The sequence below is a fragment of the Heterocephalus glaber genome, unplaced genomic scaffold, assembly GCF_053883595.1.
Source record: "Heterocephalus glaber isolate CG9 unplaced genomic scaffold, H.glaber_assembly_v1.0 deba00001451, whole genome shotgun sequence".
NCBI classification, from domain to species: domain Eukaryota; kingdom Metazoa; phylum Chordata; class Mammalia; order Rodentia; family Bathyergidae; genus Heterocephalus; species Heterocephalus glaber.
Genome location: NW_028258301.1, coordinates 1548099 through 1571865, shown reverse-complemented (window position 1 = coordinate 1571865; position 23767 = coordinate 1548099). Strand labels below are relative to the sequence as shown.

Here is a 23767-nt window from a genome sequence, read left to right as displayed (position 1 = left end):
ATAATTTCAGTAATATCTGTCTTTCCCACCAGACTGAAAAGCTCCATAACTATTTTGTGGACCATTGTATCCTGGTATCTAGCACAGAATAAATCACCAAAGATAATTGTGGAGTGAATGAATAACCCATTTGACAAATGTCAATTGAGCCTAGCAAGATGTAGAAACAATTGTACAACTTTGACTTTGGACTCTATGGAAGAAGAGGTTAATATGGAATTCTGAACTTATATTCAGAGTGATTTTTCTGGGTAAAGTGTTGGTAGCAATCAAACTTGACCAATGTAGGGTGTCTCAAAAAAGATGCCTCTTATGTTGGGAATATAATGTCATATGATTAATAAAATGAATTCCACTTAAATGTTTCACATGTTTCCTCTGAACTACATAGGAAGACCTTGTCTCAAAAAAACAAAACAAAACAAAACAAACAAAAACAACAAATGCTCAAGCCAAAATGACTCCAACTCTTAGTGGGCTTTTGTTTTGTTTTTTGACTATAGATAAAGACTAGTTGGATGTAGTGGCACAGTCTGTAATCCCAGCACCCTGGGACACTGAGGAAGGAGGACCCCAATTTCGATTCCAGCCTGGGCAATTTAGTGACTTAGACCCTGTGTCAAATAAAAAATATACATTTCTTTTTTTTTTTGGTACCAGGGATCGAACTCGGGACCTTGCGCTTGCGAGGCAGGCAGCGGCACCACTGAGCTAAATCCCCAGCCCATCAAATAAAAAATTTAAAAAGGCCTGGGAATATAAATCTATGTGAAGGCTAAATTTTAAAAATTATAAAATGAAAATTATATGAAGACTATATTTAAACTCTTTTTGTGTGTGTTATACTGGGGATTGAACCCCAGCCCTTATTTATTTTTATTTTTAACATAGGGTCTCATTAAATTGCCCAGGCTGGGCTCTAATTTGTGACCCTACTGCCTCAGCCTTCCTGAGTGCTGGGATTAGAGGAATGCCACACCCAGGTTGTGTTAAACTCTTTAAAGAGAGGAACCCCATATGATAGTAGATGCCCAATAAAGAGCAAATAAGAGTCAAATTGTCATGAGAATCGAATAATTAAGATAATAAAAATAATAATTATTGTCATGAAATGAGAGCCTTAGCAGGACCTCTATTAGTCTTGGAAGTTGTCCTTTCTAATCCACTATATTCTAGAAAATACATAGCCTAGTTTGCAAAGAAAGTGGGAATTAAATAAGAGCCTATATGTTTGTAGTAGAAAAGAGTACTCATCATTCACTTAAACATTTACCAAAAGCCTACACTGTGCCATCTGAGTGCTGGATGCCAGTGAACGTTAGACCCAATCCCTCGAGCTCCCAAGCCCTCGAGGAGCTCACAGTCTAATGGGAGAGACAGGCAGGTAAAGCATTTCCTCTTCTTATTTTATATTTCTTGGTCTTTCAAGATAAAAATCACTTATTTTAGAAAATGTAGAAAGCCCCAAAGAAGCAAGTAAGCAGTACTATACTCACAATCTGCCTCCCAGAGCATGCCACTGTTAACATTTTCATGTATTTCCTTCTGGCTTTTTAAAACTTGTATTTATTTATTATTATTTTATTTTATGGTACTAGGGATTGAAGTGTTCAGCCACTAAACCCTTTTTATTTCTTATTTTGAGAGAGTCTTAACCAAGTTTGCAGGTTGGCCTTAACTCATGATCCTCCTCTATCATGTCCTGTGTCCCTTTGACATACTCCTGTTGTCTTGTTTTTTGAATATTTCTTACTTTCAAAAACTATAAAATGATCAAAGCTCATCTTGTATTTTCCCTTTCCCAGCCCTAGCATCAGATATTCTTCTAAGCAAACCTATATTCTTTTAATGGAGAATGGTATTATAAACCATGATATAGGCTCTGGGTATCATTTATATTTGGGGGGGGGTTGTTTGTTTGTTTGTTTTGTTTTTGGTACTGGGGATCGAACTCAGGACCTTGCACTTTTGAGACAGGCAGTGGAACCACTGAGCTAAATCCCGACCCTCTATATTTTGTGTTTTAATTAGGGTACAACATTCATTCAGATAAGGGGACAAACCATAAGCTTAGTGAATTTTCCCCACTGTGTGTTGGGGACAGATTCCAGAACTTCACACATGCTAGGCAAATACTGTACCACTGACCTATACCCCACCCCCACTAAATTAATTTTTCTTTCAGTACTAAGGGTTTAGGATCTTCATACTGAGCTACATCCCCGGTCCTTTTTAAAATTTATTTGGAGACAGAGTTTTGCTGAGTCACTAAATTCCCAGGCTAGGCTCCAACTTGCAATTCTCCTGCTTCAGCCTCCCACAGTGCTGGGATTATAGCTGTGTACCACAGTGACTGGCTTTTTTGTGTGTGTGTGTGCCGGGGATCGAACTCGGGACCTGGTGCTTGCGAGGCAGGCGCCAGAACCACTGAGCTAAATCCCCGGGCCAGTGACTGGCTTTTTTGGGGGCGGATAGGATTTTGTTACATACTCCAGGCTGGTCTTGAACTCACTATGTAACCCAAAGTGGCCTCAAATTTGCAATCCTCCTGCCTCTGCCTCCTAAGTGCTAGGATTACAGGTATGTTCCACCATGCTCAACTCCACTGAATGAAAAATTTGGGGGGTACCAGGGATCGAACTCAGGACCTTGCACTTTTGCAGCAGGTGCGGTGCCATTGAGCGAAATCTCCAGCCCACACTTGATGAAATTTTAAGAGAGCAAATTTAAGGGAAATTACCCAAAGACCTGGAATTACAATTGTTAACTGATATATTGATTCCAAAATCTCACTGAACCCCTTCTTATATCCTCTGCCATGTCTTTAAAACCAATTTATCACACCAGACAAGAAGGGAAGAGGGAGCAGCTTCAACCATATTATCAATCTATTTCCTCCTTCCCTCTTTCCATGAATTCATTCTTTTGGGGGTTTCTTTCCAGTACTAGGGATCAAACACAGTATCTTGTGCTTGCCAGGCAGGTGCAGCACCACTGAGCTAAATCCCTGGCCCCCTCATTTATTTTTTGATTATATGGTAGGCAGTAAATAGAACAAAGTCCCTCCCTTCATCCTTCATGGGATTTACTTCTTTTTTTCTCTTTTCTTGGTTTTTTGAGACAGGATCTTGCTATGTAGTCTAGGCTGGCCTCAGACACACTATGTAGCCCAGGCTGGCCTCAAACTCATGGCAATCCTCCTGCCTAAGCCTGCTGAGTGCTGGGATCACAGGTGTGCACCACCACACCCAGCTGGAATTTACTTTTTTTTTTTTGAGCCAGGGTCTCCCTTTGTAGTTCAGGCTGGCCCTGAATTCACTATGTAGCTCAGGCTGGCCTCAAACACACATCGATCCTTCTGCCTCAGCCTCCTGAGTGTTGGGATTACAGGCCTGTGCCACCACACCTGGGTGGAATTTACATTTTAATTGGAGGAAAAAATGACAAACTTTAAACAAAACACCATATAAATATCCAATGTAATATCAGGTAATAATAATTTTAAGGAAAAATTTGAGAGTGATGTGATGTTATTATAGATAGGGTGGCTGGCCTCCATGCTGAGAGAACGTCTGATCAGGGATTGACAGAAGAGAGTGAGATACAAGTCAGGTGAGCTACACAAGCAGAATATCACAAAGAAGGAAGTAAGGTAGACTGAGGCAGGAGGGCTGCCATGAGTTCAAGACCAGTTTGGGCTCCATAGCGAGTTCAAGGCCAGCCTGGACTACATAGCAAGACCCTGCCTCAAAAAAAGAAGGAAGAAGAAGGAAGGAAGATGTTGATGCTTACTATGTACCAGGCACTGTGCAATTTGGCTTCCATACCTCATCTTGTTCAGTCCTCACGGTGCCCTGCAAGGAAGTTAGGACAATCACCTCCATTTTGTGGAAACTCAGACAGGGAAGTAAATGACCTGAGGCTGCTCACTGAGCAAGTGGCAAAATCAAGACTTGAAGTCTCATCTGCTGGCTCCAGGCCTCACTCCTGCCTCCCTGTCTCTGTGACCCCAGAGAGATCCTTGCCATCCGCTTGTACTTGAGACCTGGCAAGCCCAGCTGGACCAGGCCTCTCTGGTCTGGGCGTCTATCCAGGGGGATTCTTCCCCAGGCTCAGCGTGTCCAAGTCTCCCAGAGTCGCAGATGGTCTCAATGGCTTAGCAGTGGGAGGCTGAACAGCAGGGTGTCCCTCTTCCCTGCCTGGCTGTCCTGGCGTGTCCGAGCCAGCCAGGCACAGAGGGCCTTTGTCTCTGAAAGTCCCTTCAGCCAAGTTTTCATGGTCAAGTCTGCGAGCTAGTAGAATTAACGTTCACACACAATGCACATGCACGCACAAACACACACACACAAACACACAAACACACACACACACACACACACACACACGCCTTGTGGCTCCTGCATCTCTCAGCCCTCATCTGAATTCCTGTTTCTTTCTGACTGATTTTGTGTTGTCATGATGGTCACTGCTATCACCATGTGTCTTCCTCTCTTTTCTATTTGTATTATAAATTGGATGATTTTCTAGTTCCATTGGCCAACATTCCCACCTGCTTTAATGTGCCAGTCCCTGTGCCAGTCATAAAAAGGGCTGGGGATATAGTTCAGTGCAAAGGCCTGGGTTCAATCCATGGTACCACCACTTCAAAAAAAAAAAATATCCCTACAATAGTAGCCACTTGGGAGGCTGAGGCAGGAGGATCAATCCGGCAATTTAGTGAAACCCAAAGCTCTGGTCATTCCTGAGGCCTGCTGTTGTTGCCTGCTGGCCATCTGACATTTGGCTGGTTGCAGCAGTGGCCAATGAATTCCTTAGGAAGGTATGAGACCTGGGGTCCACAATAGCAAACATCTCTGCTACTAACCCATTGTGCGACTTTGGGGAAATCAGCCTTGCTCTGTAGGACTCAGTTTCCCTATGTGCACAGAAGGTTGGATTCTAAGGGCCTAACATACCCTCTTCTTGCAGTGCTGCTCTGTAGACTGGAGTAGTTTGGAAAAACAGCAGAAGAAAGGAGCCTGAGCTGGGTGTGATGGTACATGCCTGTAATCCCAGCACTCAGGAAAGCTGAGGCAGGAGGATTGTAAGATCGAGCCCAGCCAGGGCAACATAGCCACTTAGGGAGACCTTGCCTCAAAACAATAATAAAAAGGGCAAAAATAATAATAACAAAAAGAGGTAGGGATATAGTTCAGTTGAAAGGCCTGAGTTCAATCTCTAGTACCATCCATCCTCCCCAAAATATGCCTACCATAGTAACCACTTGGGAGGCTGAGGCAGGAGGATCAACCTGGGCAACTTAGTGAGAAACCCTGTCTCAAAGTAAAAAAATTTTTTTAAAGGGTTAGGGGTGTAGCTCAGGGATAGAGTACTTGCCTAGCATGCATGAGGCCCTAGGTTCCCAAGCACTTAAATTTTGTGTGCTAGAGACCTTCTGCTTACTGAACTCATGGGAGGCAATGGGGTGGAGAGGAAGAGCAACGAAAGAAAAATCAGTTTTGATACCATACAGTCCTAGATTCAAATCCTGGCTTTGCCATTTAATTGCTGTTTGACCTCAGACAATTTATTCAACTTCTCTGGGTTTCAGTGTTACCGTCTATACATTGGGAAAATTAATAACTGCTCTTCAGTTAGGTGAGGATTGCAGTGTGTAAAGCATCATCCTAGACATACAATGCTGCATAAAGGTGACTCAGGCATCAGGTACTGTTTAGCTGTGAAAAATAGAGTTCAAATGCAGGAGATTCACCTCCAAGAAGAAATGGAAGGACAGAACAGTTGTCTTAATTTTTAGTTTTTTTATTAGAAGAGTGACACAAATTCATTGTAGAAAAATTTTTTAAATCATCTGAAATCCCACCACTTACCATTTGCATTTTCTTCTATTACTTTTTCTATGTACACATATACTTTACAAAATGACAATATATATACCTCTTATATAATTTTGTATATTTTATATCTAACTTTAGACCATAAACATTTCCCCGTGACATTAAAAACTTGTCAAACAAGCCAGGCATGGCGACACATACCTGTGATCCCAGCACTCTGGGAATCTGAGGTAAGAGGATTGCTGCAAGTTTGAGGCCTGCCTGGGCTACATAGCAAGACCCTGTCTCAAAAAACAAAACGGGGGCTGGGGATTTAGCTCAGTGGTTTCATCGTCTGCTGTGCAAGCGCAAGGACCCAAGTTCGATCCTGAGTACCAAACAACAACAACAACAAAACAAACAACAACAACAACAAAAAACAAAACAGGGCCAGGGATTTAGCTCAGTGGTGCGGCCATCTGCCTCGAAAGTGCAAGGTCCTGAGATCAATCCCCAGTACCAAAAAACAAAAACAAAACAAAATAAAAAACCAAATTTCCCAAACAGTCCTCAAATGTATCATACTTCACCTTCCTTAACTGGGCTCTTACTGTTGGGTCCCTGGGTTTGTCTCAAAATGTTTCCAAATATAAATAATGCTTACATTATTCATATGGTATATGCATACAGTATTGTTCACATTTCTGATTATTTCCCTAGAGGAAAAAATGATTTGTAGGAGTGAAACTGCCTAGGACAATGGTATGCATAATGGAGGGTTATAGGTCAGTGCCGCTCAGAATCCCACCCATAGAACCCAACTGCCAGGACATGATGAAAGTCGTAGAGACTAAGAGTGCCTCACCCGTGTCCACTGAACTCAAGTCCATCTTAACACAGGCAACTTCAGGGTCTGCAGGGCAACCCAGGCGGCACCCGGCTTCTCCATCTCTGCATCTCCAGTGACCTCCATGCCACTCCAGTTTAGCCATCTGCTTCCTACATTCATATCCTGGGCCCCATCACCTTCCACAAACTGCTCTGAAATCTCAAACTCGAGGATTTCCTCCCTGACTGATGGTCCCTCTCCTCCAACTCTTACACTCTTATTGGAAATACAACCATTCTTTGTCACCCCCCACACACACCCTATTTCTTTTCAGCTAACTGGCTTTATCCTGTCTACCTCCTGTAGTCCTACCTTCTTTCTTTCCATGACTTTTTTTTGATCTGCAGGGGGTAGGAGGTGGAGCAAGAGATTGAACTCAGGGTATGCTGGGCAAACGCTACCACTGAGATATACTTCCAGCCCTATTGATTTATTTATGTTTGTGGTTGGGCTCAAGAGTGCTCTGTCGGGCTGGGGATGTAGCTGAATGGCACTGCACATGCCTGACAAGTCCAAGGTCCTGAGTTTGATCCCTGGTTCTACAAAAAAAAAAAAAAGCACTCTGTCACTGAGCTATCCCCAGACTATTTATTTGTACTGGGGATTGAACCCATGGAGTACTATGCTACATCCCTGACCTTTTTTTTTTTTTTTTTGAGATAGGGTCTTGCAAATTTTTCCAGGTTGACCCTCAAACTTGCAATTCTCCTGTCTCAGCTTCCTAAAATAGTGAGAAAACAGATATGTACCACCACACGCAGTTTTATACAAACATTTAATTGAGCACTTTCTATATGCCAGTCACTGAATCAGGTGCAGGGGTTGTAAAATTGAAGGAGATGTGGACACAGCACCTTGCTTGTGTCCTTCAATTCTCTTCTGCAAAACTCTCACCCTCAGCCAGGGGTGGTGGCACATGTCTATAACCCCAGCTCTGGAGAGGCTGAGACAGGAGGATCATGAGTTGGAGGCCTGCCTGGGCTACATAGTGAGACCCTGTCTCAGAGAAAGCAAAACAAAACAAAATAAAACAAGCCTCCCAGCTGTCTACTACTCTGCATTCTAAATTATAAACTTGAATCTACTCCCTTCAGCCAGAATTCTCCAAAGGGTAACCATTCCCTGTTGTAGCCATTCTCTAACCTCTCCTTTGCCCTTTAACCTGCCATAGTCAGGCTTCCAGCCCCACCACTACACTGAGTCATCAAATTCGCTTCCTAACCATGAAGTGCAATGAATGCTCTCCAGATTGTGCCTCACTTGGCTCCTAACTGCTTTTGACACTGGATGCTGAACCTTGAAATTATGCAACCTTGCCAAACCTCAGTTTCTGCATCACTGAAAGAGATAAAATGGCATCTTCCTTACAGAACTGCTGAGAGATGCAATAAAACAATGCATAAAGAAAAACATCCATGGGTACACAGTGGACATTCAATGAGATTAAGTTCCCTCTCATTCGGTTCGGTTTCTTGGGTTGCCTGACTGAAGAAAGAGTTTGCCTTGGCTAGTAACAGCATTCTGATCTCTGAAAAGAGTCAACTCCCTGGGAAGTTCATCCATTCATTCAACCAGAAATCAATGAGCACCTGCTACATGCCTGTTGTAGGACTAGGGTACGTGCTGCACTTCCTATTCAGGAAGCTATTCTATGGTGAGAAGAGAGAGAGAGACAGAGACAGAGACAGAGACAGAATAGGAAAAGGAGGAGGAGGGGAGGGAAGGGGAGAAAGACAAGACAGGCACTAGATATACCAACAAGAAATTTATCATGTAGGGAAAAGTATTCTAAAAATTAAGCATGCAGAAGTCCACAGAGAAACTGTTCGAAATATGGAAATGTTCTCTATACTGATTGTGGTGGTGGTCACATAGGTGTATTGTATACATTAATCCAATGAATGATACATTACATATAAATGAGATCTCAAAATTTGATTAAAAATTAAGTCACATGAAAGGACAGAGTACAATCACATATAGAGGAATAATTTTTGATAGGGTAAATTAGAAATTCCCCTCTAAAGAAGATAGACAAGCAGAAACCTGAATGATGAGAAGGAGCAAACTATATGAAGATCTAAAAGAAGATTCTAGCCAGGAGTCACAGCAAGTGCAAAGGCCCTGAGATGGAACTGAGCTGGCAACATCTGAGAAACAGAAAGAAAGCCACAGTGGCTGGAATGTAATGAACGAGCAAGAGACAAAAGTTAGAGGTGGCTAGGGGACAGATCACATAGTTTCTTATAGGTTCTTATAGGTCATAGTAGGAAGGATGCATTTTTTATATCTGACAGGAAGGCAGTGGAGGTTTTTAAGTTCCAAAAGAATTGTTACACTTCAAAAGGGTCATTCTGAAATTTCTATCAGAAGAAATTAGAGGGAAGAAGTCACGGCAGAGAGGCCATTCAAATAAGTGCAATACTCCACATGAGACCATAGTGGCTTGGACCGGGGTGGGTAGAGACATGGGAGGTAAAACAGAGCATGTTCTGAAGATATAGTATTTTGAAGGTAGAATCAACCAGAATTTCTGATGGATCAGATAAGGAGGATGAGGAAGAAGAAGGAGGAGGAGGAAGAAGAAAATAAAGGAATGAAAGTCAACTCTGAGATTTTGATCTAAATAACCAGGTAAATGGTTGGTCCATTTACTAAGACAGAAAAGACCCGGGGAGAGAGAACAAGACTGGAGAGCACCTAACTGGTGTTTTCAATATGTTAAGTCTGAGATACTCGTAAATTTATGGGCATCTTGTTTACGGATCAATCTCCTACGAGTTTGGATAATTCATAACAAGCCGATGTCTAAATCTTCCAAGTTCTGAGTACTGTAACAGTAGCTGTTGACTTTGTGGGTCTTCTAGGCTGAGGCTAAGAACCCTGGGGATTCCACTAAGCAATCTTCTATGACCAATGAGCAGAATCGGCCCCTCAGTGTGCATCACTGCCTGCTTTCCTTTCTGTACCCTAATTACATTTTGGGTTGATCCATTTAGAATGGGCACTTGACCTCAGTAATTACATGTCTACATGTCTCAGTCATGCTGCAGGAAAATGTCTTGGACACACTGCTCCTGAGGTGTTATTTTTTTCGTGTGTGTGTGTGTGTGTGTGAAAATTCAGTCCAATTACCCAAATATTCAACAGTTCTTTCTTCCCTGGGCACCTCTCTGGGACAGTCACTGGCCTCGATGCTGGAAACACAGAGGAGGCTCAGAGAAACAGAACAGCACAGTGTGAGCAGGGCAGACACAGCAATGGCACAGGGGCTGAGGTCCCTGAGGGCACCCAGGCCAGGATTCCTGGAGGAGGCAATGCCCTGCAGAGCTGCCTCTCCTGCACATGCTGTGTGGCTGGCTTTCTCTCTCTCTCTCTCTCTCTCTCTCTCTCTCTCTCTCTCTCTCTCTCTCTCTCTCTCTCTCTTTTTCTTTCTTTGTACTGGGGCTGGAACTTGGGACCTTGCACTTTCAAGGCAGGTGGCAGAACCACTGAGCTAACCCCCCGGCCCTGGCTGTGTTTCTTTCATGATTTGGGCCTCATCAGTTGTCTTAGGACCTGCAGCCACTCTTTCCCTGATTCCAAGGAGCATTCAGAAGCATTTATGAGCATCATTAAAACCCTTGGGCATCTCACGCCTGCCGTTTTGGACAAGTGGAGCTCAGTCCTCGGGGAAGCGACTGCAGGTCTGTGCATGTTCTTTTGCCTCTGCTAGGAGGAGTTATGGTGTGAGTAAAAGCCACATGAGGCAGGGAGGTGGGCCCAGGAGGCGGTAGGCAGAGCTTTAGCTTCACAGAACGAAGTGCAAAGGATGGGCTGAGGTCAATCAGGGAATGGGGCCACCAGCCTGTGCTTGGAAGGGCTTTGCCTTGTGAGAAGGTCCCCACAGCCAGTCAACAAAGAGAAGGGGCTCCCCGCATCCCACTAAGCACCTAACTCCCAAACACCTTCCCTGGTGGCCTCCCCTCCCTGTGTTCCAGTCACCGCTGCCCTGGTCTAGCCTCAGAGACAATTCTTCCGCCTCCAATCTGGACTCCTGCCAGCCTCACTATCCGTCTCCATGTATCTGCTGACGGCCTCTCTCCAAGAGCCTGGTCAGAACTTACTCTCCCTGCTCACCACCTTCACTAGGTCCCCTGTACTTTCAGCAAAGAACCAAGCCCTCTCGGCCCTCTTGATCCCACCCTGCCTGCTGTGTAGCCTCACCTGCTCTACCATCCCCTCACACTTTCCAGCTCCCCGAAAATGCCATTGCCCGGGTCATAATATTTCTGAGCCCTTGGACATGCTGTTCTTCCTGACCAGAATTCTCTTCTCCCCACCCTGCCCATCTGCTAACTCTTAATCATCCTTCAAAACTGTGCTTGTAGCCAACTGTAGTGGCACACACCTGTAATCTCAGCACTCAGGAGGCTGAGGCAGGAAGATTATCACCCATTCAAGTCCAGCCTAGGTACATAGCGAGCTCAAGGCCAGCTTGAACTACATAGCAAGATCCCATCTCAAAGAACAAAACAAAACAAAAACAGTGCTTGGGTTTACCTTTCACCTGAAGCCTTCTTGTCTCACCTTCTTGCCGGGGTTTATTCACCTCTTCCTCCACATCACCTCTGGAGTGTATACTTGTGCATGTGTTGTTATTTGTATCACAGATTGGAAAACTGAGTCTCAGAAAGTGTAACCAGGGTTTCAAGTTAGAGTATGGACTCATATCCAAAAAATTCTGATTCCTAGGCAAGTGCCTTATTTACTGTACTCTCAAAGAATTAACCAGATTTTACACACTTACACACATACACACACAGGAACACTATGTTTTTATAGGCTGAACTGATATCCTTGAACATCTATCTGTAAGTAACCCTTTCCATAATTCCCTGCTATTCCTCAGACATTCCAGGGTGGAGGTTGGATAAGATGAACTCCAAGATCCTCTGGGCTCCAATATTTTATGAAATACAGAAAATCTCACGCTCACAAATAATGCTGGCCTTCAGGGTACGTTTTCAGGATGAAAGGATGCTTGTGCATGACAAGCACTTATTGTACATCTTCTCTGTACTAAGGACATTAGACTCAGGACAATTTTGCAAGACCCATATTATCCTCATTTCATAGAGAAGGACAGCAAAACACAGATATGATGAGCTAGGGTCACACAGCTAGGAAGAATCAAGCAGGTTGAACTGAGGTTCTTCTGGCTCTCAATGGGCTTCTAAGTGGAAAAAGTAAGCCTGGCCACTGAGGCAGGTGACTGGGGAGGAGGGCACCCTAACCTACCGTCCCTCGTCCCTCAGCTTCAGGACTGCTTACCCCCATCCTCGAACTCTTCATGAAGGTAGATCTGGCGCTGCACCTGAGCCCCCAAGGTGTAGGTTGTCAGAAGAAGCGGCAGCAGCTGCAGCTGGTTCATGGCATCCAGATGCCCAGGCCCTGCGAGCTGCTTACCCTGGCCAGGTGCTCCGCACTGCCCCCTATGCCGCCTTTACTCTGACCCTGGTACAGGGGCTGAGATCGCCTGCGCCCTGCACCTGGCTGCCTCCCATTGGTGGTCTGGGTAGGGACTGCAACCAATGATTGGGGACCACAAGCTGAGAGTGCCTGAGGAGCTAATATATTGAAGGAGGCACAGCGCAGGGTCCCTAGGGAATGGGGGAGTTGGCAGGGCCAGCTGAGACTGGTCCCCTGGGTCCTGTGTACCAGCCCAATTTCTGTGCAGGTGGTTTCAAAGCACTCTCATAAGAAACCTTCTAACATCCCTCTGTGCCTCTGTCCTTCCTCTCATCCATCCAGCTGGGCCTATGAAGAAACAGTGACAACACTGTGATGTCTGTTTCTTTTAACAGATATACCCAAGGTCTCAGCAGGCTCAGAAGTGATCCTGAGGTTAGGCAGGCAGAAGAAATGAGGGGAGGGAGAAAGAGGAGCAAAGGGAATACCATTGCAGAGGCCAGAGAAGGGGAAGATTTGTAAGTTAATATTTTTATAGCAACCCACACTGTACAATCACTGTTATTTCCCACTGTGAGGGAAAGAAGGTTCAAAGGGGGGGAAAGCACAAGCATTTGTTGATCACTGCGATATGTGCTAAGCACAGCACCAGACTCCTAACATGCATTATATCATTTAATCTTCACATCAGTGTGCAAAGAGCACACCTACAATATGGGAAAAAATTTTAGCAGCTGTACCTCAGACAAAGGACTACTACCTAGAATATATAAAGAATTGAAAAAATCAGACCCCCCAAATTCAGAGACCCAATTCAAAAATGGGCATCTGAAATGAACAGACATTTCTCAGACAAAGAAGTAAAAGCAGCAAATAAACATATGAAAAAATGTTCAACATCACTGTTCATTCGAGAGATGCAGATGAAAACAACACTGAGATTCCACCTCACCCCACAAAGAGTGGCTGCTATCAAGAAATCAACAAATAACAAATGCTGGGAGGGTTGTGGGGAGAAAAGAACCCTTCTCCATTGCTGGTGGGAGTGCAGACTGGTGCAACCACTGTGGAAGTCAGTATGGAGATACCTCAAAGAACTAGGACTAGAGGTCCCATTTGACCCAGCTATTCCCCTGCTGGGTATCTTCCCAAAAGAATTAAAAGAATCATACCACAGTGATACATGTGCACCCATGTTCATGGCACAGTTTGTAATAGCTAAAGCTTAGAAGTAGCCCAAGTGCCCATCAACTGGAAACTGGATAAAGAAAATGTGGTTTTTTAATAAAATGGAGTACTACTCAGCCATAAAGAATGAAAAACTAGAGTCATTTATAGCTAAATGGATGCATATCGAGGCCATACTCTTAAGTGAAATAAATAGGACACACATGTGTAAATACCAAATAGTTTCACTAGTGTGAGAAACTGATAGTGTAAACAAGAGTTAAAATAATTAAAATGAATAATTGATATTTTGAAATAGGAAAAAAGGTTCAAAGACGAAGGAGTGAAGTGAGGGGAAGGGGAAAGGAAAAGAGGGAAAGGAAAAACTATGAGAAAAGAAAAAAATGCAAATGAAATCTATGTAAATAGGGAAGGGTGGAGGGGGTGAAGGGCACACAGGTAATGGGGAAAAAAATAAGAACCAAGATATATCATGTACAGGTACAAACACCCAATGATAAATGTAAACAAATTGTATACCTAAAGTGTACCAATAAAATGTACCAATAAAATTAATTTTAAAAAATTTACTCAACATAGACATATTGTTATAGCAGCATAAAAATAAGTAAACAATTAAAGGTATATTCTTATGGATTAAAGACAACTATGGATGCTGCTCATATCATGTGGATTTTTCTCCTATGGAAAATACACCTGAAAATGAAGTTCACACATTCTATTGATTTGTAGGAGTTTTGGATTAAAAGACTAAAACAGACATCTTTGCTTACAAACATACTTGTCATTTATTCTCTGACAAATCTCTGATCTCAGCATGATCTCCTAAAAATAAATGTAATTATGTGTATAACACAATTTTAAAATTCACCCATTCCATTTAACATTCACTGTGCTAGGAAATGAAGATATAAAAACAAAGAAAGCACAGTTGCCACTGCCCTTGAGAGGCAGATGGTCAACTTTATCATTTTAGATAAAACAACAGAATCCATGGGAATGTTACCAACGTAGGATGGGTGAGTCCAGCTTATCAGAACTGAAATATAACTCAGTTTCTTACAAAGTCTAAATGTTCACTATGAGAGCGGTTATTAAAGTTAAGACAGCATTATTATCCTTATCATGGAACACTCTTTTCAAACCCTGAGCCCCACTTCAGTTGGGGTCCAATTTTGCACACACACACCAGGGGGCATTTGGCAATGCCTGGAGACAATTTTAGTTGCCACAGCCGTTGGGGAGAGTGTGATTGGCATCTCTTGATAAAAGCCAGGAATGCTGCTAAATATCCTATATGCAGAGGACAGTTCCCCCATGGTTCCCTACAAGGAAGAATGATCCACCTAAAAAGGCAATAGTGCAGAGATTGAAAAACACTGGCCTAGGGGAACCAAAGCCAAACTCCTCCAGCTGGCACTCAAGCTCTGCTCCATGCTTTCACTTTATCTCCTTCTGTCTTGGTCTCTGCATCTTGCATCTTTCCAGGAACCTTATATCCTCTCTCTATCAGACTATCACAAAATTTCAACATAGTGATTAAACATTTGGGCTCTGAAGTCAGGCAGGGCTGCCTAGGTCTCTAGGCTTTTCTACTCACTTGCGTATCCTTGGACAAATTACCCACCATCTCTAGGATCAAATTTCTTTGTCTCTAAATGGGGATAAGAATAGTTAGGACTGGGCCAGGGATCTAGCTCAGTGGTTCTGGTGTCTACCTCGAAAGCGCAAGGTCCTGAGTTCAATCCCCGGTACCAAAAAAAAAAAAGAACACAAGAATAGTTAGGACTGTGTGAGGTAATGCCAGTAAAGCTATCACACGCTGGTACATCTCGCTGTCCTTGAGCTCTTGTTGTTCTTGCCTCTATTAGGGCACTAAACCTAGGCTTCTTTGGTCCTAAGTTAGTTCCCATTGGCTTGAGAATTCTTGGAGAGCAAGGATTGGGTCCTGTCTGTCTGTCTTTGCCTCCCTATACTTGGCATAGCACCATGCACATAGTAGGTAATTAGTGCAAGTCTGGCTCTCTCTTTAAGAGATATCTTCCTCTCTACCTCCTTCCCTAAGAGTCTAAAGGAAGCTCTTTCTTTTGGAGCCAGTTGTGGTTTCCTTTGCTTCCACTTTCTTTGCCTGCCTTTTGGGGCTAGAGTTCTCTAGGGCTGGCTACTTGGCATGGTTCTTGGCCAATCTTTCCTCTCTTTCAGTAAGATTTCATCTAGCTATGTGGCCTAAAATACTTTTTTTTTTTTTTGAGATGGGATCTCCCTAAATAGGCCAAGTTAGTCTTGAACTTACTGTGTAGCCCAGGCTGGCCTCAAACTAGTGACCAGCCTCCCAAGTGCTGGGATTTAGTGTTAGTGTTTATTTGGTTTTTCATGTCTATTAATATTTGTTTTGTATAGTTGGGGGCATTCGAATTTGGTGCATATATATTTAGGATTGTCATCTCTTGCTCTTGGATTGTTCCCTTCACAAGGATGTAGTGATCATTTTTGCCTCTCTTAATTAGTTTTGGTTTGAAATCTACTTTGTCTGCAAATAAGATTGCTACCCCTGCTTTCTTCTGGGTTCCTGTGGCGTGGAGAACTGTTTTCCATCCTTTTACTTTCAGTCTATGAGGTTCTTTTTGAGTTGGTGTGTTTCTTGTATACAGCATATTGTTGCATTTTCCTTTTTAATCCATTCTGCCAGTCTATTTCTTTTGATTGGTGAATTGAGGCCATTAACATTGAGGGTTATAATTGATAGATACTGATTTATCCTTGTCATGATGTTTTACTTTCGTTGGCTCTTTTATTTCTTTTTTTTTTCCCCCCTTTCCTTTTAGTGTCTTACCTTGCCTGGTGGCTTCTCTCTGTTGGTCCTCATGGAGTTGTGGCCTTCATTGCTTTTTTTCTAGGATATTGTTTAGAATTGCTTGTAGTGCTGGTTTGGTGTTCGTGAAATTTCTCGGGTGTTCTTTGTCGTGGAAGTATCTACTTTCCCCATCAATTTTGAAAGATAATTTTGTAGGATACAACAGTCTAGGTTGGAAGTTATTTTCCTTTAGGGCTTGAAATACTTCACTCCAGGCTCTCCTGGATTTGAGGGTTTGTGTTGAGAAGTCTGCTGTGAATCTGATGGGCTTTTCTTTGTAGGTGATTTATTTCTTTTCTCTAACTGCTTGTAGGATTGTTTTTCTGTTGGGTTTCTGGGATCTTGACTATCATATGTCTAGATGTAGATTTTTTTTGATCATGGCTAGTTGGAGTTCTCTATGCCTCACTTATCTGTATGTCCAATTCTCTACCTCTGTCTGGGAAGTTTTTCACTATTACTTCTGTGAACAGTTTTTTTAAGTCAATTGTGCTTTCTCCTGTTTTTTCGTAGACACCTATAGTCTTATGTTATTCTTCTTTGCATCGTCTAGCAGTTGTTGGATCGATTTCTCATGGTCCCTTACTATTTTTAAGAAGTCTCTATTTTCATGGTCTCTAACTGCAATCCTGTCTTCTATATCTGATATTCTATCTTCAGATTCCCTTAATCTGCTGTGGATACTTTCAATGGAGTTTTTGATCTCCTGAATATCAGTCTGAATCTGTTTCATCAATTCCATTTCTTTCTTATGTTGGCGATCATGGTTTCCATTTCTTTCTTATGCTGGGTATTCATGGCTTCCAGCATGTTCCTGAGCTCATCTATTTTTTTATCTGTCTCTGTCCCAGATCCTCTAATCATGTCTTTCACTCTGCTCGCCATCTCTGTGGATATCTGGGAGATTATTTCTGCTTTGAATTTTTCTAGAGCCTCATTCATCTGTTTTGTTCCTTCCTGTGCTATCAGTTCAGGGTATCCAGGTGGTTGGTTATGGGACTTTTCCATCTCATTTCCCCCAGGATTTACCCTTGGTGGGGTGGAAGTCTGAGTTTGTGCCTTGCTTAAATGTCTTCTCCTTTTTGTTTTTGGTACTGTCCTTGGTTTAACTCCTGGTTGATAGTTTGAAATTGCTTCTTGTAGGTATCTTTGTTGCTTGTAATTAGAACCCTTATGGAATGATTGCTTCTCAGAGGTGTCTTCCAGATATAGCTGGTCTTTAAGTTTTGAGTCTCTAATGACTCTAAGGCTATCTCATTTTCCTTATACTAGGAAGGTTCATTGACTAGATCAATACCAACACCTTAGCCCAAGTGATACAATCAGCAACACCAATGCATCAAGTACATCTTTGAAAATGACATTTTGTGGTAGTCATTAATCTATCACCTTCAGCTGGGTGGATTAAATCAAGATCGAGGACCAACCCAACATATAGTGAATAAACTCTTCAATATAACAACTTTACCCTTTGGGATGGGGAGTTAGAAGGGTTGGGGAGAGAGGGACAGATGGGAAGAAGGATAGGGGAAGGTTAGCAGTGTGGCCAGAGGACACAGGTGAGAAGGAAAAAGAGAATACTAGGAAAATAAAGAAGAACTCCGAATGAGGACCAAAACAGGGACAAAAAGGGAAGATGAACAATGTGGGAGAGCAAGAGAGTGAGTCTAAGAGAGAAAGGAAGAGAAAAGAAAGAAAAAAAGAAAAGAAAAAAAGGAGAGAAAAATATTTTCAAAGTAGGGGGAAAAATTAAAGATAAGAGGAGCAAAAGAAAAGAAAAGAGAAAAAAACCAAAATAATAAAACTAATTTGGGGAATAAAAAATAACCATGAAGATGAAGGGCCTCTTTCAGGGTATGTCTCTGCTGTCCCAATAGACAACGTGGATAGCAGTGTGCAGATATAAGTCAATGAGTCTCAGCAAGCTAGTCGCAGACCCATGAGATTCAGGCAGATTTCTGGCTGCAAGTCCCAAGTTGAGCTCCCTGTCCTCCTGTAGGGTTGAACTCTACAGAGTTGTATTGCAGGTTCCAGCTGCCCTTCCCCTGAAGATAGTCCCGGTCCTGATGGGAGGTGAAGATGACTCCAGATTACCCAGTACAGTGGTGGTCCGTTGGTCCAGTGTCCTCTGCGTCTTTGTAGTGTGGAACCAGGTGGCTGTACAGAGGAGCGGGGGTGGGGGGAGGGGTGTTCAGTGGATTGCTGCCGGGGCGTGGGCTGATTCAGCGCTTTCCGTGAGTCTCGAGTAAATGTTTTTGAAACAGGGTTTTGCTATGTAGTTCCAACTAGCCTTGAATTCACTGTGTAGCCCAGGCTAGCCTTGAACTCATGGAGTTCTAGAGGCTGGTAACTTCAAGACCATGGCACTAGATTTGGTGCCTGATGAGAGCAAGGTGGCGCCTTTTTTTGCTTCAACCTCACATGGCAGAAATAGGCAAAGATGGATGAATGCTATGTCCTCACATGCCAGAAGACACAGAAAGACCAGGCCACTTTCTGGTGCCTCCGCGGGCAGCAATCCCATCCCTGTTGCTGGCTAAACCTCTCAAAGGCTCCACTTCTTAATGCCATTACCAAGGGCTTTAAGTTCCAACATGAATTCTGAAGGAACGTATACATTCAAACCCTAGCGTCACTGTATCAGGCATCTAGGTGTCTCGATGCAATATAATTCAGTATTTATTGGGCCAGCCCCATGAATCAGGAACTGAGAGGGAAATAAAGGCATAGTTTCCATCTTCTAGATGCATCTATTCAAAGGGGCCATTGGGCTTGCAGGGCCTGCCTGCCCTTGTCCTGTCCCTTACCAACAGTGTGATTTTGGGTTAATCAGGGATGTACTACAACTACTTTGTAGGCTTTCGGTATTTCTGCCTTCATGACTTTCTTCCTTCATAAAGATGACTGCACTGGCATAAAGACCAATATAATGCAGGTTGTATTCATTATAATATACTTACTTATAATATACTTACTTATTCTGGGGTTTTTTTTGTTGTTGTTTTGTTTTTTGAGACAGGATCTCACTATGTAACCTGGGCTGGCTTCAAACTCGCAAGGATCCCCCTGCCTCAGCCTCCCAAATGCTGGGATTATAGCCGTGGAAGACCATGCCTGGCTACTTTTTCCAGTTTTAAAATAAATAAAAATTAAAATAGCCGGGGATTTAGCTCAGTGATTCCACCACCTGCCTCACAAGTGCAAGGTCCTGAGTTCGATCCCTGGTACCAAAAAAAAACATTTTTTTTTTCATGGGCCCTATGCCTAATGTATAAACCATGTACCTATTATGCCTAATGTGTAAATCATTTTGGGGGTCAATTACTGGTATTTCCTAGTTCTCATTTCTCTCTCTTTAAAATTTTTGTTTTGAATAGTTGTTATAAGGATTACTTCAGGCACTCCAAAGCTGCATGATGGAAGAAACCAAGTCTGATTGGTTTTCCACTGCATATCTAGAGAACTTGGCACAGAATAAACACTCAATAAGATGAACATCCACTTAGCTACAAAGTGTCAGGATACAGTAGACACTTGATAAATATCAGATTTATTTTACCTGATCTAGGGAACAGTTCAGGATGTGGCTAATAGGTATTAGAAAGTCAGAGTACATGGTACAAATCCTGAAGATAACAGGAATTCAGCTCAGGAAGGATTATGCAGGTCAATCACTTTGCATGCTTTTAAATTTTTTATTTGTTCAGTTCATCCAAGCTACTTACATCAGTAAAATGATCTATCTTTAGCTTATGGACAGGAAAGGGGAGTTTTCAAAACCATCCATTTTACACTTAAATATGGTGTTTTTACACATGTAGGGAGTTATACCAGTATTGCCATGTGTCTCTGAATCCTCTACAGATTTAATTACAAAGCTACAAAGTGAGTGCATAAATTATGCACTACAGCCCATGTTTTGGAAATCACTATGTAGTCCTGGGAATTAGATAGGGTTTAGATCTGTGAAATTGATATGCTTCCACTTATGGGTTGAAACCTTGTGGATCAGTGAGAACTTCTTGTATAGAGGCAGTGTCTGCAGTTTTGCAGGACAGGGTGGATATTTAAACCTCAAAAAAACACTGAGCATTGTGGCGCACACTTGTAATCTCAGCACTCGGTGGGTAGAAGCAGGAGGATTTCAGTTAGCTTGAGGCCAGCCTGAACTACATAGCAAGACCTTGTTTCAAAAAACAAACAAAATAACAAACAAACCTCCAAAAATTGGCTATCAAGGGAAAAAGAACATTTCAAACAGTTATCCAATTCTGCTCAGTTCTTTCTCTTCAGCTTCATCTCCCCTTTATTCCTCTTGAGATAGCACATTTACTAGAAGATGCCACTTCCAGCCATGTCTTGGAATATACTGTTCTGTTTGTCTTTCTTTCTTCATCCTAGGAAACCCCAGAGAGTGCCTATCCCTAGCTGCTCTTCTACAAGTGTTAGTTTCTCCTCTCTAAGTAAGAAAGCAAAGAGTTCAGCTCAGCTCAATCATTACTTCCTTTGGGAACCTTTCCTACCTTCCTCAGAAAGAAAAAATGCAATGCACTTGTATTGGACACCAATTGTGAGGAAGCACAATGCTAGGTCCTTTGTATTTATCATCTTTAGTCCTTGGGGAAATTTTGTTCAGAAGGGGTTTTTTTGTTTTGTTTGAGACAGGGTCTCACTTTATAGTGCAGGTTGGCCTTGAACTCACCATGTAGCCCAGGCTGGTCTCAAATTTGTGGCAATCTTCCTGTCTCAGCCTTCTGAGTTGTGTGCTGGGGAATGGTGGGATCACAGGAGTGGGCTACCACACTGAGCTATAACCTAAACTCTTGAGCCATAGAACAAATATTGCTTCTTCCTGTGTCTTTAGTGGCTCACAAATGACTGGCACACAGTGAGTGCTCAAAACATGTGGATTAAAGAAAATAAATAATACCAAAACACTTTGCAGTTTGCAAGCCATTTTCAAATACATATATTTCACTTAATCATAAATTATAAATGAGCGTAAGATAAAGGCCCTGTGTTTGGAACTTAGCAACATAAATAAGCAAAAAAGCTACATGCAAGTTGGAATGACAATGTTTACAGATACAATAAACTAAATTAGAAAAAGATTTTTAGGTTAAATGGGTAAACCATCTTAGAGGACTTTTTTTCTTTCTGTATTGGAGATAAATCTAGGGCCTTTGAACTGCGCTACATCCCCACCTCTTTAAAAAATTTAAAATATATATATATAGGATCTGCATAAGTTGCCCAGGCAGGTCTTGAACTTGTGATCTTCCTGCCTCAGCCTCCCCCAGTACTGCGATTCCAGGCAAGCACCACCGTGACTGGCTATATGCATAGTTTTCACAACTGTTAATCCATATGTATTCCATTTTATATTTTATGTCATAATCTTATGATATAAGTGATAATTTTTCATTTATTATTATATCTCAGACTTTTCCTTTTCGAAAATCACACAGGATTCTACTTTTGTCATTTGAGAACTACCTTTATTGAGGGGAAGGGCCCTGTGCCGCAGCTCTTCTTTCCACCCCAACTCCCGCCCTCCGACAGGTAATTAAAACTTCCTCATAAATGGAATCTCCAGTGTGGTGGCCTTGCCACTCTTTGACTTCCAGATCTCCTATGATTTCTCTTTCTCCTCACACTCTATGACTGCGTTCAGCCCCTATGTCTGTATTCTCAACTGCCCATCCTCTGGACCTTTTCCAACTCTGAAATCTGAAACTTTCTCCTTTCTCTGGTTACAACCTCCTAGCTTCCCACCTCTCTTACTCCCATGAATCCTCTCTTTAACTTCACAGGAGATTCAATCCAGTCTCTTAAATCCTTTCTAATGTAGCTTCCTTTTCTGCAACCAGTTTAGAGCTTGTGATCAATCACTTCAACCAATACTTTTGACTCCTTTTTTCCCAGTCTTTTTTTTTTTTTGCGACATCTACTCTATAAATCCCACTAACCTTAAGTAATTCCAATGATGTGCCTCTTATATTCCCACAAGCAGGATGCTGAGAAATTGCTGGGACAACCCCCACCCCCTGCCCCGAAAAAGTCCCACAGCTACTAATAGGATCTTTACACTTAGCAGAGCCTTCATTGTTCCTTTGAAATCCATTCATCTCACAGGACCCCTTGCTTTTTTCTTTCACATTTCACCATTTTAAAGTTCACTACCCAGTTGTACCTCCAGTTCCTTGCCTCCGTTACTTTAGCCATATCTATCTGTTAATGGCTTTCTATTTCATAAAGAAATAGACTTCACACAGGAGGAGGAGCTCTCTTAATTTCTTGCACTTGACCTTGAAGTATTTTTTCTAGCCTTTGGCTTCCCTCAAACTCTTTCATTCTTTTTCCATTCTGATTGCTCATTCTGTCTTTTTCCTAGCTCCTCAGCTTTCTCCTTTCTCTAGGGTTCCACCCTGAATCATCCACGCTGCACATTCCCTGCTTGATGGCTGACTTCCTATGCCTTCAGCTACCAACTATGAACCCCAATTTGCAATGCTAGCTCTTTCTTTCCTGAGCTCTGGATGAGTATACCCACTTCCCTGCTGAGCCTCTATTTCCATTGGAATAGTTCAAATTCAACATGTTCAACATGTTCAACATTACAGTTATTAGTGTTCCTTTAACTCCATTTCTTTTCCTGCAGTCTCAGCCTGGAAATCTACCTTTTGGGGGGGGGGGGGATTGAACTCAGGACCTTGTGCTTGTGAGGCAGGTGGCGGCACCACTGAGCTAATAAATCCCTCCCGGGCCCCCAGCCTGGAAATCTATTGTCTACCAGATTCTTATCTTTTCCTAACTTCTTAACATTTCTGCTCTCCTTCTCCTTCCTTCTCGTCCCTTATGTTCCTGCTTTCTTTCAGGCCTCATGATCTCTCACATACTCTGGCCTTTCTGACTTAGGCATGGCATCCATCCTGCTCACGGCAGATAGAGTTGCTCCTGTAAAACATACATATCGGGAGCTGAGGCAGTAGTTCAATGGCAGAGTGCTTGCCTAGCACACACACAAGGCTCTGGGTTCAATCCCCAGCACTGAAAATAGATATAAATAGATAGATAGATAGATAGATAGATAGATAGATAGATGATTGATAGATAGATAGACAGACAGACAGACAGATATGCCATGTACAAACCTGACAATGTCACATGCTCTTGTCACAATACATTACGGGTGAATGTGTTAGTGTTGTTCTGAGACAATCTCTATCTGTATGTAACTCCCTGAGTAGCAGCAAAGAGCGCAAATCAAGGGAGCAGAGATCCAGACACTAACAAGTAGCTGCCATAAGGTGTCCCAGATTATTTTAGAAGTTTCTTCAGGGAGCAGATGGGGCTCAAAGGAATGAAGGGTCGATTCCACCTGAGGGAGGAAGATGTTTATGAAATGTTTCAAGCTCAGGGTAGCTGGGATGTGAGTCTCCAAAGAAAGATTAGGAGAAAGCAGAATAAGTTTATCCATCTTTTCTTGCCTTAGAACACTTAGAGAACCTAGAGTGCCTATAATATTTCCTTTCCCTTTCCCAGATCCTTTTTCCCTCAAAACCATAG

At 42.6% G+C, this 23767-nt stretch overlaps 1 protein-coding gene across 1 annotated transcript in view; it reads right to left on the bottom strand.

Annotated features, from left to right (window-relative positions):
• LOC101708651 (calreticulin-like) overlaps positions 1-12118 on the bottom strand; it is a 30961-nt gene extending 18843 nt beyond the window's left edge. The window contains exon 1 of the mRNA XM_087214808.1: positions 12019-12118. Within this exon, the coding sequence (XP_087070934.1) occupies positions 12019-12118 (100 nt within the window). The remainder of the gene's footprint in view (positions 1-12018) is intronic.
• Between the last annotated feature and the right edge of the window lie 11649 nt (positions 12119-23767).